The sequence below is a fragment of the Trematomus bernacchii genome, unplaced genomic scaffold, assembly GCF_902827165.1.
Source record: "Trematomus bernacchii unplaced genomic scaffold, fTreBer1.1, whole genome shotgun sequence".
In the NCBI taxonomy this organism is placed as follows: Eukaryota; Metazoa; Chordata; class Actinopteri; order Perciformes; family Nototheniidae; genus Trematomus; species Trematomus bernacchii.
In genome coordinates this window covers 3,254,079-3,272,815 of record NW_022987656.1, presented here as the reverse complement: position 1 = coordinate 3,272,815, position 18,737 = coordinate 3,254,079, and the positions used below count along the sequence as shown (strand labels likewise).

At 40.8% G+C, this 18,737-nt stretch overlaps 2 protein-coding genes across 2 annotated transcripts; both read left to right on the top strand.

Annotated features, from left to right (window-relative positions):
- The first annotated feature begins 3,520 nt into the window (after positions 1–3,520).
- On the top strand, positions 3,521–11,854 carry LOC117486635 (alcohol dehydrogenase 1). The gene is made up of 9 exons (XM_034135139.1): positions 3,521–3,630; positions 4,594–4,695; positions 8,418–8,559; positions 8,698–8,785; positions 9,082–9,301; positions 9,743–10,003; positions 10,978–11,110; positions 11,493–11,631; positions 11,707–11,854. Exons 1-9 carry the CDS (start codon positions 3,613–3,615, stop codon positions 11,738–11,740), a joined length of 1,137 nt encoding a protein of 378 aa, XP_033991030.1. The 5' UTR covers positions 3,521–3,612; the 3' UTR covers positions 11,741–11,854.
- A 977-nt stretch (positions 11,855–12,831) lies between these two features.
- Positions 12,832–18,737, top strand: LOC117486681 (alcohol dehydrogenase 1-like). The gene is made up of 9 exons (XM_034135187.1): positions 12,832–12,950; positions 14,425–14,526; positions 15,957–16,098; positions 16,264–16,351; positions 16,639–16,852; positions 17,608–17,868; positions 17,966–18,098; positions 18,360–18,498; positions 18,609–18,737. The coding sequence occupies exons 1-9, from the start codon at positions 12,933–12,935 to the stop codon at positions 18,640–18,642; spliced, it is 1,131 nt and encodes a 376-aa protein (XP_033991078.1). The 5' UTR covers positions 12,832–12,932; the 3' UTR covers positions 18,643–18,737.

Sequence of the window (18,737 nt, the reverse complement as noted above, 5' to 3'; positions counted from 1 at the left end):
TTATACAATTTAAAATAAAAGGGATAGGGTTAGGCTTAGGGTAAGATATTGAGTAAGAACATGTTTTTATGAACCACACAGCTCTGGTCTTCCAAGACCCGACCGGACAAAAAGACGTGTTGCAGGCACGAAACATACTACCAATAGAAATACATTGCATTTAAAATCGTTCTGTGTGACACGAAAAAAAGGTGAAAATCGTGTTGGTGAACACGAATCAATAGATTAAATTAATTTCGTGACTAATAACACGAAATGCCGTGAGACTGGGTTGTACTATCACCTAAAGAACATTTCTAGGATTAAAAGACTAATGTCACAGCAGGATTTGGAAAACTTGTCCATGCTTTTATCTTCAGTAGACTGGACTATTGTAATAATAATAATAATAATAAATGGAATTTATAAAGCGCCTTTCACGGGACCCAAGGTCGCTGTAATGGTGTCTTCACAAGCTGCAGCTGATTCAGAACGCTGCTGCTCGAGTCAAAGAATTGATTTCAAAATATTGCTGCTGGTTTATAAAGCTTTGAATGGTTTAGGCCCAAAATACATTTCTGACCTGCTGCTAAATAATGAACCATCCAGAACTCTCAGGTCTTCAGGGACGGGTCAGCTTTCTGTCCCCAGAGTCAGAACTAAACATGGAGAAGCAGCATTCAGTTATTATGCTGCAAATATCTGGAACAAACTCCCAGAAACCTGCAGGTCCGCTGCAACTCTGACTACTTTTAAATCCAGGCTGAAGACTTTTCTTTTTGCCGCTGCTTTTAATTGAACTATTCACATCTTAAACTGCACTGTAACTTTTATCCATGTATTTTTTCTTTTAATGTTTATTTTATTATCTTTGCTTTTTAATGACTGTTTTTAAATGCCATTTTCTTAATGTCTTTCATTTTTTCTAAAGCACTTTGAATTGCCTTGTGTTGAAAGGTGCTATATAAATAAACTTGCCTTGCCTTACCACACCGGTTTCAAAACAGGTACGGGTGTGGTCAGAGGACACTACAGACTGGGACATGTTTAAGCAGGCAGCCACATACAACCATCACACCAACACACAATAATTCACAGAGACAGTCATGGGCTACATCACCAAATGCATTGACGATGTGACCCACATCAGATCCATCACCAACAGGGCCAACCAGAAGCCATGGCTGACAGGGGAGGTCCACACGCTGCTGAAGGCCCGCAACATCGCCTTCAGAGCTGGAGATCCAGCTGGGGCTGACCTGTCCCGTGGCATCAGGAAAGCAAAACAAGAATACAACCGGAAAATTACAGGACATTTCAAAGATAGCAGGGACTCACACAGCCTGTGGGCATAAGCACCCAGCATTGTGGGTGACTCCACCCACCCCTCCAACAGCCTCTTAAGCCTCCTGCCTTCAGGGAGAAGGTTCCGCAGTCAGGATGCTGAACTCTCTCCCCTCTCTCCCTCCCTCCCCTCCCTCTCTCTCTCCCTCCCCCCCTCTGACATTTCTCCCCTACCTCCCACCTTTCCCCCCTGCCCCAAATGGACCTGGACTTTAACCCCCCCCCCACACACACACACACACACAACCTTCCCTTATCCAGCACCAGTCACTTTTCTACCCATCTCCGCTGCTACTGCACTGAAACTGTACTTTGAACATCATTTTCTCATTTGCACTAAAGAATACTTGCATTCATGTCAATTCATGTTCTATGGATTGTGTTTTTTTAAATATATTATTAACTAGTACTTATTACTACTATTACTTAGTTGTATACCCCGTTTATCTAGGTATCTTGTTTTATGTAAATATGTCACACCGTGGGACTGCGAGAAACGGTATTTCAAGATTTCTGTATGTATAACACATGTAGAAATGTTGACAAAGCTGGCTTTGACTTTGATTATTAAGTACTCTGATACAGTGTTAATATCTCTGTTATGTAACTCAGCAACCCTGGGCTGCACCAACAGGATGTAAATCAGGTGGTTGGGTGGACTGATAACATGCTCTTGAGATTAACACCAGGAATACAGAGGAAATACTCTTTGGCTCACCGTCTGACTCCCATACAGTCCCCATTTTAATTCATACTGAAAAAAAACAGGTAGTTTCCTACAAATATGGGTGTAATGATTCTACAGTATTGCAATACTACCTGAAGTGTTTATCGACTGCTTTCAAATCAAAACTGCTGCACCAGCGGAAAATCTGCTCAAAGATTGTTGGTCAACCCTTTCAGAGACTTTATGAGTCAGCATACCATAATAACCTAGTGAGGCTGTCCAACAACATCATCTCTGACCCAAACCATGTGCTGAACAGAGAATATGAATTGTTGAAATCTTATCGGAGATACAGAGTCCCTCGTTTTAATAAAGTCAGACTGAAGCACTCTTTTGTGCACCGCAGTCAATCCTAACAGTAAAGTGTTAAGGAAATTGTGCGATCAAATGTGTTAACATTGCTAACCTTAGTTTCTCTGATTAGGTCATCTCTTGTGAGTGAACCTTAAGGCCCTGACACAACAAGCAGTCACCAGAGAACTCGCCGACGCCGAAGCCGACTGTTGCGTCACTGTGTTCTCCTGCGTCTTGGCCATGTGTCGCACTGGAACACACCGCAAAGACTTCAGCCGACATGTCGTGGCAATAACTCTCCTTACCAGCAGGCGGAGGTAGTGTGTATTCGTCATTCAAAAGAGGCAACAACCGGAAGACAGAGAAGAAGAACAGACTGCGTGATCTAAACAAACAACAAATAGCGTGTGCTTTCCATTTTCACTCTCGTCCATCGAAAACATGTTTCGTGCGGTACTGGAGCTATCAGCCATTGGAGTGTTGCTTGTGGAAGACATTCTCAAGCAACCGTTTCGCTTCTCATGCACTGATTCGCTAGCTGAACAGCCAATCAGAGTGATTTCTTTGTCCGACTGCCTGTGGCCGACGAATGTTTATAAAGCATTGAATGGTTTAGGCCCAAAATACATTTCTGACCTACTGCTAAATTATGAACCATCCAGAACTCTCAGGTCTTCAGGGACTGGTCAGCTTTCTGTCACCAGTCAGAACTAAACATGGAGAAGCAGCGTTCAGTTATTATGCTCCAAATATCTGGAACAAACTACCAGAAACCTGCCGGTCCGCTGCAACTCTTACTACTTTTAAATCCAGGCTGAAGACTTTTCTTTTTGTCGCTGCTTTTAATTGAGCTATTCATATCTTAAACTGCACTGTAACTTTATTCATGTATTCTTTTCTTTTAATGTTTATTTTATTATCTTTACTTTTTAATGACTGTTTTTAAATGTCATTGTCTTAATGTCTTTCATTTTTGTAAAGCACTTTGAATTGCCTTGTGTTGAAAGGTGCTATATAAATAAACTTGCCTTGCCTTTCCTTGCCAACACTTATAAAACACACACCCACTTTTAAATTCAGTTGGATTCATATTGTGTGCCTTACTTTGGAAGTTCTTTTTAATGTTGCACGATTAGTCCCTGCCCATCTTGTTTGCGCAACAGTTTTTTCTGGCAGCATTGTTTAAAACTCAAATCCAGGTTCTCTCTTCCTCACTCTCCAGTCAGGCAGTGTTTCTTTCTCTACTCCAAACTTTCTGACACTCAGAAATGGCTACAGCTGGTAAGGTAGGTACAATATGAAATCATGGAGTACTGTTATTTACTATTGAAAAGACATGTATTGAAGTAAGGTTGCATGTGCTGTAACCACATACTGAGGCTATATTATTGAGAATCATTTTAAGATTTTAATGATCATAAAGATATTATCTGAATGGTTAGATTATACCAAACTGATACCTGGAAACTTATTTCAGTGTGCTTCAATGTGCATTGTTAATGTAATTGTCTTTGCACATACATGTTTACTTTATTCAAACCGACTTAGAATTATTCTTTTTTACTGCAAACACTACAGTATGTTAAATGAATTATATACTGTATTTCTCTTTCTGTACCCTCTGCCTCTGATATTGCATTTACTCGTCTGACGTGTCACAGTCTGAAACTATCCAGACGCATTTGCGCAACTGTGGATATTGGCAAGGATGAGAGGGTATGAAGCCAAACAAGACCATGATGGAAACCCAAGGATTTCTTGGATGTGGACAGTGAAAAAAAAAACTTTACCAAGGGGACATTTTATTTACCAAGTGTGTTAACAGCTGATTCACTAAGTGATACTTCACCAAACACATAATTGTTATGCTTGTATCATTATACTGCCAAATAATTGTGTGGACTTTTAACTGTTTGATGTCATGTGACGTTTGCTTTTTCAGGACCAACTGTATCAGAGAGATTAATACTCTTATAATGTAATGTAATAAAGCAAATTCAGCGGATATGTCAAATCCCTTGATAATGTAAGCAATGATGATCATTAGCATGGTGGCATAGAAATCAACTTGTTGCCTCTAGATGAGTGTTCACCTTGAAATATATTACAGAGGGAAGTAAGATTTCATATAATCCTCAACAAGGCATGGGTGCAGTGCTTTAAGGGTGTCCGTAAACTGCCATAAATCCTTATTGCAAACAGGCAGCACCCAGTATGGGAGAGTTCATGCTGGTATCACTGTGCTGTAGGTCATCAAGTGCAAGGCAGCAGTGGCCTGGGAGCCCAACAAGCCTTTGGTGATGGAGGAGATTGAAGTAGCTCCGCCCAAGGCCAACGAGGTCCGCATCAAGGTGAGAGACGTCCACTTACCATCTACACAGCACAGACCTTACTCATTCATACACAGCGCATTGGCTGCATTTATTCAACACCATTCTATCCTGGGTAAGACTAGTTGTAAACTAATACAAGTAAACAGGTTAGATGCTGTTTTACTGGAAATAAACTAGGATTTATACATTTCTCAAACAATTTCAATGACATGTTATTATCAATATTAAAGGTCCCCTATTATACCCTTTTGTAACAATATATTATAAGTCTCAGATACATACAAATCATGTCTCTGAAGTGTTTGGCTCGTAATACCAAACAGATCATTGTGGCATGCCATATACCACTCTGTTTCAAAAGTGCTGATTCTGTGTCTGTAGCTTTAATGCTAATGAGCTGCTGCTGGCCACGCCCCTCTGAGAGATGATCGGTTTAAAAAAATCAAATACAATGGTGCTCTAGGAGGAGATTCAGGTGATAAGGTGTTACCTTGGATGGTTATTGGCTTAAGGTTGTAAAACCCGAAAAAACATTGTGACATCACAAAGTGGCCAAAATCTGATCAGCTCATTTTCAGACAGGTTTTTATATAGATGGATCAGGACAAAAAGAGACTTTACTTTCCGATTCTCTTAACACAGAAGGGACACATATTTATGTATAAGACATGAAAAAGTGGATTTTGCATAATAGGTGACCTTTAAGGTTTTTTTTTCTAAATATAAGAAAAAGATGAATCATTTAAGATTTAAACATGCTATTATTTTAGACATGATCATGAATAAGGTGAAATTAGCTTAATAGCTAACACTTAGCTTGCACAAAACCTGTAACTCTACAAAATGTTGTTAGCTAAAGTAATTATCCTTGGCGGGTTTAACTGAAGTAAAGCCAAGTAAGCTTAGCTTTGACCTACCTCAGTTGAACTAGCCAGTCATGTTAATGTTCTTAGCACAGATAAACACACCATTAATTCCATTTATGAAACATTTAAGGTTTTAACATGATATTATGTTAGACATGAGCATTAGTAATGTAACATTAGGTTAACAGCTAGCTCAATTTTACAAAACGTTGTAACCCTGCAAAATGTTATTAGCTAACGTAAAGCTACTTGGCTAGCTTAACTGAAATAGAAGCTACACTTAATTGGTTTCTATTTCAGTTAAGATAGCCAGACATGTTAATAGCCGCGTTCACACCGGAGTACTTTCACCGTACTTTTCGCGTTTTAGTTCCGTGAGTCGCGTTCACACCAAAAATCGTACTTAATCTCGGGTACTTTTATCCCCATTTTTAGAGCCAACTCAGAGAGCGTACTTTTCTGTGGGTGAAAAGTTCTCCAAAAGTGCCCCAGTGCTGATTGGCTGGGCGAATTGCAAACCACGCCCGTACAACTCTGAAAATGTTGTGTAGAGCCGCCATTGTTTTTCCTCGCTACAAAAACACAACGCTCCGTGCGTTGTGTTTGTTTTTGAAAGCAGTTATGGCAAGCATCAAGAAATGATGAGGAGGTGTCGGCGCTTCTGGAGATCTACGCAGAGGACGCGACCCAGGGAATGCACTGAAGCCAGTTCAGTAGCTTTCACTCGACCTGGGAATGTGCACAGCCCCACGGCACACCGGCTAAAAATAAAGAAACTCGGGCAGGACTACAAACGGCGGATTCAGTGGCCAACGATGACGACCACGACGAAGGTAAAATCAACTACATGCACTGGGGTTTTAATCTGCACAATAATGGTCTCAGATGTACTTTTATTTGCTCAGTAGATCAAGCTAGCCATGCTAGCCATAATAGGCTAACACCGGCCCCGAGCACACAGTACACACACACTGTAACTTTGTCTTGAAAGAACGTTACGCATCGAACTGATGTTCACAATCATGTTTATTTCATAATATTCATCATATTTTATGTTTAACTTGCCTCAACAACATTAAACAAAGTTCAAGCATACATGAAGCACTCTTCAGAAAGGAACAATCCTCCGTGTTTGAACCTCTTAAATCGCTGCATAGCCGATTTATTTGGACTGGATTATCCCAGAGGGTCTAAACATTCTTTATAACACAGTTTCAGATTTGTGAAACCTTAATTCTATTTGTGAAAATAAAAAAAAAGGGAGATTTCAGTGCTTTTTTTACATGTAGACCACATTAGACCAGGTCCTGATCTAAAACCACTATACCTAGACTCATCAAATCTGGACTGGATTATCCCAGAGAGTCAAAAGATTCTTTATAACACAGTTTCAGATTTGTGAAACCTTAATTCTATTTGTGAAAATACAAAAAACACATTCCTAGTATGTTGTAAAACTACATGGCGACTAAACTTGTATATTGTATATTGCTTATTTTCCCCTCTTAGGAAAGCGGACACGGGATGCGAATTTCTTTGACACCGCCCAGGCGTTGGAGGACCGGCGTGCCGTGGTGAATGAGTCGCTGCGTGGAGATCAGATGGTGCTGTTCACCAAGGCCCAGGAAACGGAGGACAAGATGCTCACCTCGATGGAGCGCCAGGCAGAAGTGTTCAAGCAGCAGATGGAGCGCCAGCAGCACCAGGATGAAGTGTGGGCGCTGCGCCATGAGGAAGCGTCGGCGCAGCGGCAGGATGAGCGACAAACTGCATTTAATAACAGTTTATTTGGTATAGTTTTTGTAAATACTGACACACGACACACAACGTTGCACTAAGGTGTGCATGCTGCTGAGAATATCCCTACACCTGGGACAGTTTATTTTATATTGTTATTACTGTTATGACTTTATTTTATATATAATGTTTACTGACATGTACAACTGACACTTTATTTACATTTAAAATTGTTCTATTTAATGTTATGTCTTGAGAGTGCAATAAGAAACCGACATGGCGATTAAGCTTATTTCTCCTGACACTTTATCTTTAGTGACCTGTGTAGCATCCTATACATCACATGTAAGTGATTATTCTGATACCATCATGTTTCATCGGTTATAAACTGGCAAAGCTTTATTTGTCATTTATTTATCATCAATGTTGCAACCTTGTGGGGGAATGGCAGGGGCACATACACAAATATGATAATTTATATAATTTTAAATATTATTTGACCTAAACTTTTAATTCCCCCCCATTTCACACAACACAACATGGAGTCCACTATGGGCCAAAACTAACATGTATGTTTGCATAGTGTTTATGGCAGACGGATGCAGTGGGTCTCAGGAAGATATATAATAAAGGTGGGTTTGCTGCTGAGACTCCCTACAGCTGGGAGTTTATTTTATATTGTTATTACTGTTATTATATAGTACAACTGACACTTTATTTTATATTGACAATGTTTACTGACATGTACAACTGACACTTTAGTTACATTTAAAATATTTCTATTTAATGTTATGTCTTGAGAGTGCAATAAAGAAAACCGACATGGCGATTAAACAGATCCTGTATCAGTTTTTCTTCTTCTCTTGTTTTGTAGCGGGTTGCAAACAACTTTAAGGTGCTTACCGCCACCTACTGTACTTGTAATCTTCCCTCAGGGAAAAGTACTCCGGTGTGAACGCGATCTGTACTAAGTACCCTGGGGTTAAAAGCGCCAGGGCTCTTAGTGCCGGAACTAAGTACAGGAAAGTACTTGGTGTGAACGCGGCTATTGTTGTTGGTTCAGATAAACATACAATGTCATTCATTTAATTTCACTGTTGGTTTTGGAAAGCACATTTTTTTATTGTCTTTGGCCAGATTGTGGCAACAGGTGTGTGCCACACCGACCTATACCATCTGTTTGAGAGTATGCATAAAGATGGCTTCCCAGCAGTCCTCGGCCATGAGGGAGCCGGCATCGTAGAGAGCGTCGGGCCTGGAGTCACTGAATTTAAAACAGGTCAGTTAAAGCGAACAACCTCAACAACCTTAATTTGTCCACCAGCTTGTGTTTTTTTCTCCATTGGACGTTTTGGCAGAAATATTATCATCAACACTAAGGCATATTTTTGGACTATCAATTGTTTTTGAATTACAGGAGACAAGGTCATTCCTCTGTTCATCTCCCAGTGTAGAGAATGTCGCTTCTGTAAGAGTCCCAAAACCAACCAGTGTGAGAAAGGATGGTGAGCTCATCTCTATCTTCTTATGTCTTTACTTTATAAATTCAGGAAGTAGTCATAAGGTTACAGACCCATTTCAGGAATATTAACATTGCATGCACTATGTATCTACATATGGCTTAGTTATTGGTCACTATGTCAGTAAAGCGTCTTTAGTTGTTGTGTGCAGATGACACCGTTTGGGTCTTTGTTTTTTATACTATCGGTCACTTTGCTCATTGTTCCACACTGATAGAACAGGTTCCATGAAAACATTTAGTCTCAGGTTGTATTTTCATTTTAAGAAATTCTCTATTCAGGGCTGCTGATCGTTATGATGTGATGTCAGCAGAAGACTCCAGGTTTACCTGCAAAGGCAAGAAGGTGCTGCAGTTTATGGGGACCAGCACTTTCTCTGAGTACACTGTGGTTAACCAGATGGCTGTGGCTAAGATCGACCCTGCTGCCCCTCTGGACAAAGTCTGTCTCCTTGGCTGTGGAATCTCTACAGGATATGGAGCAGCAGTTAATACTGCTAAGGTATGTATTTTGACTGTTGGGGGCAAATCTAAGAAGAATTCTCTGGTGCTGAGCAGAGAAGCGAATACATAAGTACCAAAAATTGTTCTCATCGAATTGCTACCAAAACTCTCTTTGCCCCTGATGTTAACATGCCTACATTTACAGGAGAAATAAACATGTTTACAACCTGGTACAAAAAATTTGTTTAGTTACTGTATCTATAGCTAATTTCCCTGTTCAGGACATGTGTCCATGGGTTGCATTTATTATATAAAGTAACGCATTATGAGAGCGGTGGCTACTTTGAATGACAGATGGGTGCCGTATAATGTTGCTAGCAACTAGCTGTCTTCGCTGCTGTGTCACCTAGGCACACCTCAATGTAATCAATGATGCCCATTTATACGGTTTTAAGAAATAAATCAGTAAAACAGTGTTGACAAAGTCTGGTACATTTAGGTGGAACCAGGCTCCACATGTGCTGTGTTCGGCCTGGGAGCCGTGGGTTTGGCTGCAGTCATGGGCTGCAAGGCTGCAGGAGCCAAGAGGATCATCGCTGTTGACATCAATCCAGAGAAGGCTGAGAAGGCCAAGGTGTTCGGGGCTACCGACTTCGTGAACCCCAAGGATCACAGTAAACCCATCAGCCAAGTTCTGTCTGAGATGACTGACGGAGGAGTGGACTTCTCCCTGGAATGTGTCGGGAATGTTGGAGTCATGGTGAGGCACATCAAATATATAATATATTCATTCACAAAAGCTTGTTATATTAAAGTTTTCTAACTACTGCCGAGCTTTTTGCAATGTTCAGAAGACACCGGACTGCAAAGCCTGCTGAGCGCTTCCCTGAAGGTGGTGAAGCAAACTTGCTAGGGATTAGGAAGAGGAAGGGGATCTGTTCATCAACATACGCAACACCCATTTCTCGCAGTTACTTAATAGCTTCACATGACCCTGGTAGATGCAGTCATCAAACCATGATATGATGGTTCATGCCATGGCCAAGAAAGAGGCTTTAGCCCTTGCCTTGTTTCCTCCCTCCTTTGTTGGAAAGAGGGCGACAGGAGCAGTGTTTGGTCATTCTGTTATATGCAGAAAAAGATGGTTGATGGTGGCCAAATATTGTACCATCCCCCAGTTCAGGGTCAAGTGGTTAGGGTTCCCTAACCCTAACCCAAATGCTGGTGCCGGAAGTGCAGGCTAAATCCCCTCCCCAATGCAGGTTGATGCCACCATTAAAGTGTAAGATAGATATGTTAGTGGCCAACTTGAGCCATTCCTGAGATAATGCCAAGTGGTGAATGTCTCTTCCCCATGATGGTAACTGGACTTGCTTTTATATTGTGCCTTTCTAGTCTTTCGACCACCATGACAACTTTTACCCATTCACACACCCACTCATATAATCAGTGATGCCATACAAGCTGCCACAGTGAAGAGTGTTTACAACTTGTTTTTTAGACATTTACAAGGTTAGGCCATGGCTCAACCGAGTTTAGAAACATACTACCTGGACAGGACTTTCAATCTTTGGGATACAGTCCACTGGTGTGCCAGTCCTGTGTGAGCTATAACGAAGCTTGTTTGTCTTTCACTGCTTGCTGAAGAGTTTAGCTAATAGATTCCAGTAGAGGGCTCTACCAGTGCTAATATGACTAGGTTTACAATATCATAATCTGTGTTTCTTGTTCTAGCGCAATGCTTTGGAGTCTTGTGTGAAAGGTTGGGGTGTCAGCGTTCTGGTTGGCTGGACAGACTTGTACGACGTTGCTGCCCGACCCATTCAGCTCATCGCTGGACGCACATGGAAGGGTTCTCTGTTTGGAGGTCAGACGCCTGTCCATCAAATATGACCATCCCGACTAACTAATGACACTACTGTCACTATCACATTGAATTTTGATTGGTTGTCAATCTCTAGAGGTTGTGTCTTAATAGTAATAAAGTAATGTGAGCCAGTGAGTCAAATTACCATTGGTAAGGCCTGAATCATTTTCTTGTTGACTGGTAACCAAGGCTTTTCTTGTTTGTATGGGCTGTTATTAGCCGGTAGAATTACTGGAAATTAAATCCCCTCATTTAATCTCCACTACCTGTGCTGTGATAGTTCTCAGATGGCTTCATACTTGATAACGCAATCGTTCAGCCATTATTATTATTGAGACAAGATAAAATGTGCTTCCAAATGTGTTTGTTCTCTGTGGCTCAGGATTTAAGAGTAAGGATGGCGTGCCTCAGATGGTCAAAGGCTACCTGGACAAGAAGGTGAAGCTGGATGAGTTCATCACCCACAACATGACCCTGGCCCAGGTCAATGGTGCCATTGAACTGATGAAGCAAGGCAAATGGTAGGTTTACACTTATTTCTGTGCTTTTGCAATCCTTCAGGATTTACCTCTAATTTTGTTTTTTTCGCTCCACAGCATCCGGACAGTCCTGAGTGTCTCTCCACAATAAGAAAACTATGTTGTTTTCACTAAATGTAGACACAAATCATTTAATGACCTGCAGCCCAAAAAACTATAATCAAATCACTACTTGAGATTGAATAAAAATCATATTATTGACATTTATTTTCTCTTGTCTTTTTTCGCATATATGGTATTGAAGTAATCCATAAGCAACAGAGGGTAATTGGGTAATTACTTTTTAGGGATCTTGACACAATATTCATACACACAATACAATTCAGATAATAGGATTATATATCACATGATGCACAGTATACATGCAATATTTATACAGACCATATCAATGTGTAATTAACAGATCACAGGCAATGGTGTTACATTATAAGAATACAAACAAAGGTTGTTAAAAACTGAAAACCGTTAATATACAGGACAAGATATATTAAGATGACTGATGACTGACTACAATAAGCACAATTTGAGGGGGGTCTCAAATTATAATATTTATTTGTCACTTGCAATGGTCACTAAAATGTGTTTAAGCTTACTATGTCCAGTATTCATAATTCAAAACACTAGTGAATTAATTAATTTTTTTAGTTAGTTTTCCGCACTCTCGCGGGAATATCTCCGCAATGGAGCGAGCTTAATAAATAGACAATTTAATACATTTACTTAAATGGTTGGCTTTTGGAAAAGAGCACCTTCCATGTTACATAGATATAGATTTTTGCTTTTTGTAGCGCTCCAAAACACTTTGGAATACTTGGCATGCTGAAACAGTGTGTTTCAGCATGCCAAGTTTTCCAAAGTGTTTTTGGCGTAAATTGTGGCCCATTGTCTTTGGCCAGATTGTCGCAACAGGTGTGTGCCATCTGTTTGAGAGTATGCCTAAAGATGGCTTCCCAGCAGTCCTCGGCCATGAGGGAGCTGGCATCGTAGAGAGCGTCGGGCATGGAGTCACTGAATTTCAACCAGAAAGGGATGACAGTAAGGAGGCGAGGCCTCCTTTTATGCGGTGAGATGCGCGCACATTCAGGTAGGCCCGCCCCGGGGCCGGCTACGTCTAGAAAGTCTCAGTGGATGAATGCTTGCATGATAGGATCGAGGGGAGTACCCATAGAGTCCAGTAGAGGGCGGAGCCTGTGAGAGATATAACCTCACTCCTTCTTACTGTCCATTCTTGTAGTGTTTCTTTCTCAACTCCTGCAGTTTTCAGTCCAAGCTTTTCTGCAAAAATGGCCACAACCGGTAAGGTAGGTTGTGCAGTTTGAATAGGTTTTTCAGAGAAAAGTTTGAAGTATAGTAAGTACTTCACATTTATATATTTTACATGAACATTATGGGAATTTGTATTGATTTTAATTGTATAATGTGGGTGTTCAGTGTTGATGTGATTTTCTATGCACATGTATGTATATTTAACTCAAACTAACTTGGAATATCGTGTATGTTTCCCTCCTCTGCCAAAGTTAAATATTGCATGTCCTTGTTTGACCACAGTTGGAAACTATCCAAACATTTCTGTGAAACTGTGGAAATCGGCAAAGATCAGGGGATAGAAAGTCAACGTGGTCATGGTTAAAACCTAACAATTCAATGAAGTTCCACTGTGGAATTTAATAAAGAAGCCAAAGACACTTAAAGTCAAATCCCTTCATTTATGAATGATTTACTAAATGTAATACTTTGCAAGGTGACTTTTGTGGACTTTAAACTCTCGATTTGCATGTGATGCTTGCCTTTTCAGGAGCAGCTGTACTGAAATAGATAAATGTGATCCTGCTCCAATTTTTCTTCCGTACATTATTAATAATTATGCAGGAAGCATATGAAACTCCTTTCATTATGAGGATTACTAATAATATAACTCAGGCAAAACTTTTAAACCACAGCTGAAAACACATTTGTTCAGTTTAGCTTTTAATTAACAACATCCTGTTTCAATTGTTTTAATTCATCTTCCTATCATTTTTAATATTATTTTGTTCATTTATTTTATAGTTTTAATGTTTTATTGTTTTTAATAATTTTGTCTAATTTTGTCTTTCTTACTTTTACTGAGTGTGTTATCTGTTGTGAACTTTTCGATTATTACATTACATGTTACATGTTAGACGCTTTTATCCAAAGCGACTTACATACTCAATACTGTGGGCAATTTGGGGTGAAGTGTCTTGCCCAGGGACACAACGACATGCTGACTACAGTGGTCCCCTGATCTGAACACCAACGCACTAGTCCACTGCGCCACACACCTATTATTATTATCATATTATTTTATTATTCTCTTGCATAATTCACCAGTTTAGTCCTTGGAATCTTATATATAATTTACATATACTGCATGTGTGTTAATAGGTTTTAATGTTTGACATAAATTGAAGTTCTTGTTTCAGTTTATTTCGTTTAGGGTGGCATTTCGTTTATACACTTTGATCTGCATCATATGTATGAAAAGTGCTATACAAATAAAGCTTTATTCTAATTATTATTATTATTATTATATTTGCATGTTGGCCGATAAATCAATTTGGTGCCTCTTGGTAAGCTTGAATTAGTATTACAGAAGACAGTGACATTTCATTGAATGCTTATGTAGTCAAATGCAGCGATTGACAGGTTTGCGGTAATTCGGTAGAACCTTTTCCAGAAACCTATCTTAGTACATTTTTAATTGTGGCAGCACCCAGTAATGTGAGATTTCATGCTGGTGTCACTGGGCTGCAGGTCATCAAGTGCAAGGCAGCAGTGGCCTGGGAGCCCAACAAGCCTTTGGTGATGGAGGAGATTGAAGTAGCCCCACCCGAGGCCAACGAGGTCCGCATCAAGGTGAGAGACGTCCCCTTTTAAGACTTAGAAAGGAAAATACACAGGTAAGCAGTGAATCAGGGTAAGTGAATGGATGTTGCTTTGGATGCTATGTTACTGAAAAATAACAAGGACTTCACCCACCATAAATAAGCAGTGACATCATTATTCTAAAGTCTTCCTATTGATGTGCAGTAATCTGGTTATATAGAATGGCTCATCTCAAGTACTATTCACCTTATCCTTGATTTTAGTTAGAACTAGACATTACCAGACATTTAATAAATCGCCAGTGACCGCACATTTTCTGCAGCCAAAATGAAAGCTGTCACAGATTTAATCAGTTGAAGCTAATTACATTATAATGTTACCTCCCTGAGTTAGTGGACAATGGCATCCCCTGTTGCCAGCTTAGTTGAAACCCTGTAAAAGGGTCTTGCCACTACAATGCATGATATTGTGCTGAATGATTGAGGCTTGAGCTGCATGTTTCAGGCAGGTCAGCATCCTTCTATACTGCCTCAAAAAGTGTAATCCCAGTCAGAAAATCTGTCAAACGGGAAGTTTGAGGATGCCGTAGCCAAGCCTGTGTTCTCGTCTGCATTCTCTGAGGTGTTCCACAGGGTTTAGTCCTTGGTCCGACCTTTTTCTTTCCCTATGCATGTAATCTAATGGCAACCTGCTTTGTCAGTTCAGCGGTCAACCAGAGATCAAGAGTTACTTGTTTATACCCCCTTTTTTTCACACCTAGACTATGCAGTGCACTTCTTCGCCGTTCTCAGCCAAATTGCCGCTGCAGCCAGGCTTATAACCTCACATCCTAGATCCCACATCACACTGATCCTCTCATCCGATCACTGGATTCTAATAAAATACAGAACGGACTCCAATATACTGTTTACAACTTACAAGGCCCTACATAGTTCACTTCTTCCTTCATCTAGGCCACTCCGATCGTCTGATATCGTCTGGTCTGGTATTCATACACAGCCCCCGCTTGCAAATACAAAGGTTGATTCACATTTGCAGCTGTGTCCCGTTCCTCTGGAAATGGCTCCCCACACTCTGTTATCAGCTGATTCTGTAAACTGTTACAAAAAGCTTTTTCTAATGACTTAATGTACTTTGTGTCTTCTATGCATCTTTACAGTATCTCCCTTTGAAACACTTTTGAACTTTGTTTTAAAATTTGCTATATAATTGTTTATTTTCCCCGTTTGTTCACTAATGACTGACAAGGGAAGTGTGAGTGGAGGAGTATTCTGTTGGCTGCAGCACCAGCAACTTCACCACTAGATTGAATCGTATAAAAAGACAGATATTTTTACTCCTAACACTTTTTCTCTCGGTTGGAGAGACCCCACCAAGTTCCGTAGATAAAGAGGTTTTTCTATTTCAAATGAAATACCCATCGTTGTTTTGATTGTGTGGTCGTTTGGTCTTCTTTGCAGATTGTGGCAACCGGGATATGCCACACCGACCTGTATCATCTATATGAGGGTATGGATGAAGGCGGCTTTCCAGCAGTTCTCGGCCATGAGGGAGCCGGCATCGTAGAAAGTGTTGGCCCTGGAGTCACTGAATTCCAACCGGGTCAGTTAAATCTTAAAACCACAAGGACATTAATTTAACAGCTAATAATTATTTTCCTGTCAGACTAAGTGAAATCAATTTCAGCAATGAGTACACCAAAGTATATTTGTGCCCTGTATTCCGCTGGAATTCCTTTGACACGGAAACATTGTGTTCGAATTTTAGGAGACAAGGTTATTCCTCTGATCATCCCTCAGTGTAGAGAATGTCGCTTCTGTAAGAATCCTAATACCAACCAGTGTGAGAAAGGATGGTGAGAGTTTTCTTCTTATTTCCTTCATTCATAGGAAGTGTTAATTATGTTATGGACCTACAGTATTTTGGAATCACATTGTATGCATGTATCTCCAATGTCAAAGTGCTCATGTTGTCAGTAGAGAGACTTTAATAGTTTTCTGATGATGACACAGAACAATTGTTTAGGGTTTTTGTTCCTTTTTTTGTCACTCTGCTCATGTTAACACACATGCATTGCATCTTTGAACAGGATAAGTGCAAAGTCAGAAGTTTTATTTGCATTTAAATACATTCTCTATTCAGGGATGGTGGTGATGATGTGAAGGTATTCGACTCCAGGTTGACCTGTAGGGGGAAGAAGGTGCTGCAGTTTATGGGGACCAGCACTTTCTCTGAGTACACTGTGGTTAACCAGATGGCTGTGGCTAAGATCGATCCTGCTGCCCCTCTGGACAAAGTCTGTCTCCTTGGCTGTGGAATCTCTACAGGATATGGAGCAGCAGTTAATACTGCTAAGGTGTGTATTTTGACTGTTGTGGAGAGTCCAACTTGTGTTGTTGAAGGATAATACCTGTTGTTATTGTTGGGGAAATATTTCCCAAGGCCCATAACTTTGACCCAGTTTATCAGTTCATACTGTCCTGACTGAGCTCAGGCACCTGCAACCTTGGCTGTTGTGCTGTCAGTGTTTTGTCTCCCTGTTCCTGCCTGTTGGCGTCAGCTGATAGAGGTGTTATGGTTCTATCTTGTTATGCACAATGTTGATTATTCTCTCAGAACTAGCTTAATACATGGTTGTGGCATCTCAACCGTGTGGTCAAACCGTGGCCCGTGACATGTCTTGTGAATTCTCCGGCCGAAGCGCCAAATAAACCGTCAGTGTTTGCCATCAAAGCTCCGGCTCTCCATCGTGTCTCTCTTTGAGTCCTGACTCCAATTGCTTCAGAAGTTTCCCCCACAGTTATGAATTGCCCCCGGGTGGGAGGCAACTAGGGCCGACATTAACTTCAGTGTGAATGCCCATTTTTAGATTGGCCAATAGTTCTACGATTTATTCACTGCCAAGATGGCGAACGCCACGAACTTTGAACAACCGTTCTTTGTATATGGACTTAGTCTCCATGACGTCACCTAGATTTCTAGTCTAAGATTCGTCCCATCATCATGTTAAATGTCAGACATCTGATAATTAAAACATATTACCTGCCTTTGACAACATAGTATTTAGGAAGTCCAACCTAAAGACCCATGTGGTTATCTGTGTTAATTTAGGTGGAACCAGGCTCCACATGTGCTGTGTTCGGCCTGGGAGCCGTGGGGTTGGCTGCAGTCATGGGCTGCAAGGCTGCAGGAGCCAAGAGGATCATTGCTGTTGACATCAATCCAGAGAAGGCTGAGAAGGCCAAGGTGTTCGGGGCGACCGACTTCGTGAACCCCAAGGATCACAGTAAACCCATCAGCCAAGTTCTGTCTGAGATGACTGACGGAGGAGTGGACTTCTCCCTGGAATGTGTCGGCAATGTTGGAGTCATGGTAAGTAACTATGAAAAAACACATATCCTAAAGCACTCTACAGATTTGTAACCCTGGGGTAACAAGTCTACTGACTTTGTGCTGCTTCTCCATCTAGCGCAGTGCCTTGGAGTCTTGTGTGAGAGGTTGGGGTGTCAGCGTTCTGGTTGGCTGGACAGACTTGTACGACGTTGCTACCCGACCCCTTCAGCTCATCGCTGGACGCACATGGAAGGGTTCTCTGTTTGGAGGTGAACACCTTGTCTGTCAAAAATTACTACTAACTTCTTACTAACTAATGAGTGTATTCTATGCTGTTAATAATTAGTTTCAGAGCTGTGCCGCTTGTGGAATATATTGCCTATCTGTTGACAGCTACTGCTGCTACTACGTTCCCTCTGAAGTGACAGTCACCAAAAGGCTGTAGGCTTTTTCTCTGCAATCATTCAACCAGTATTTTAAAAATAACTATTTGCGCTTATTTGATCATGTGTTGGTTCTCTGCGGCTCAGGATTTAAGAGTAAGGATGGCGTGCCTCAGATGGTTAAAGGCTACCTGGACAAGAAGGTGAAGGTGGATGAGTTCATCACCCACAACATGACTTTGGACCAGGTCAATGATGCCATTGAACTGATGAAGCAAGGCAAATGGTAGATTTCCTCTACATTCTCTCCACTATTCAGGATTCACTAACCATTTACACAGATGAAGAACCAACAATGGATAGTCCTCTAATTCCTGTTTTGTTTGTGCTCCACAGCATCCGGTCAGTCCTGAGTGTCTCTCCACAATAACACCATTGTGCACTCATTGAGTGTACATTTTGTACAGAATTTGAACTCAATGTACATACTCACAATGGTTGCATATAATAAAGAGATTAAAACAA

Coding starts and splice junctions, on each gene's coding strand:
- LOC117486681 (XM_034135187.1), top strand. Junction 16,099..16,263: donor AGTCACTGAATTCCAACCGG/GTCAGTTAAATC, acceptor TTCGAATTTTAG/GAGACAAGGTTATTCCTCTG. Junction 16,853..17,607: donor CAGCAGTTAATACTGCTAAG/GTGTGTATTTTG, acceptor GTGTTAATTTAG/GTGGAACCAGGCTCCACATG.
- LOC117486635 (XM_034135139.1), top strand. Junction 11,111..11,492: donor GAAGGGTTCTCTGTTTGGAG/GTCAGACGCCTG, acceptor TCTGTGGCTCAG/GATTTAAGAGTAAGGATGGC. Junction 11,632..11,706: donor CTGATGAAGCAAGGCAAATG/GTAGGTTTACAC, acceptor TTCGCTCCACAG/CATCCGGACAGTCCTGAGTG.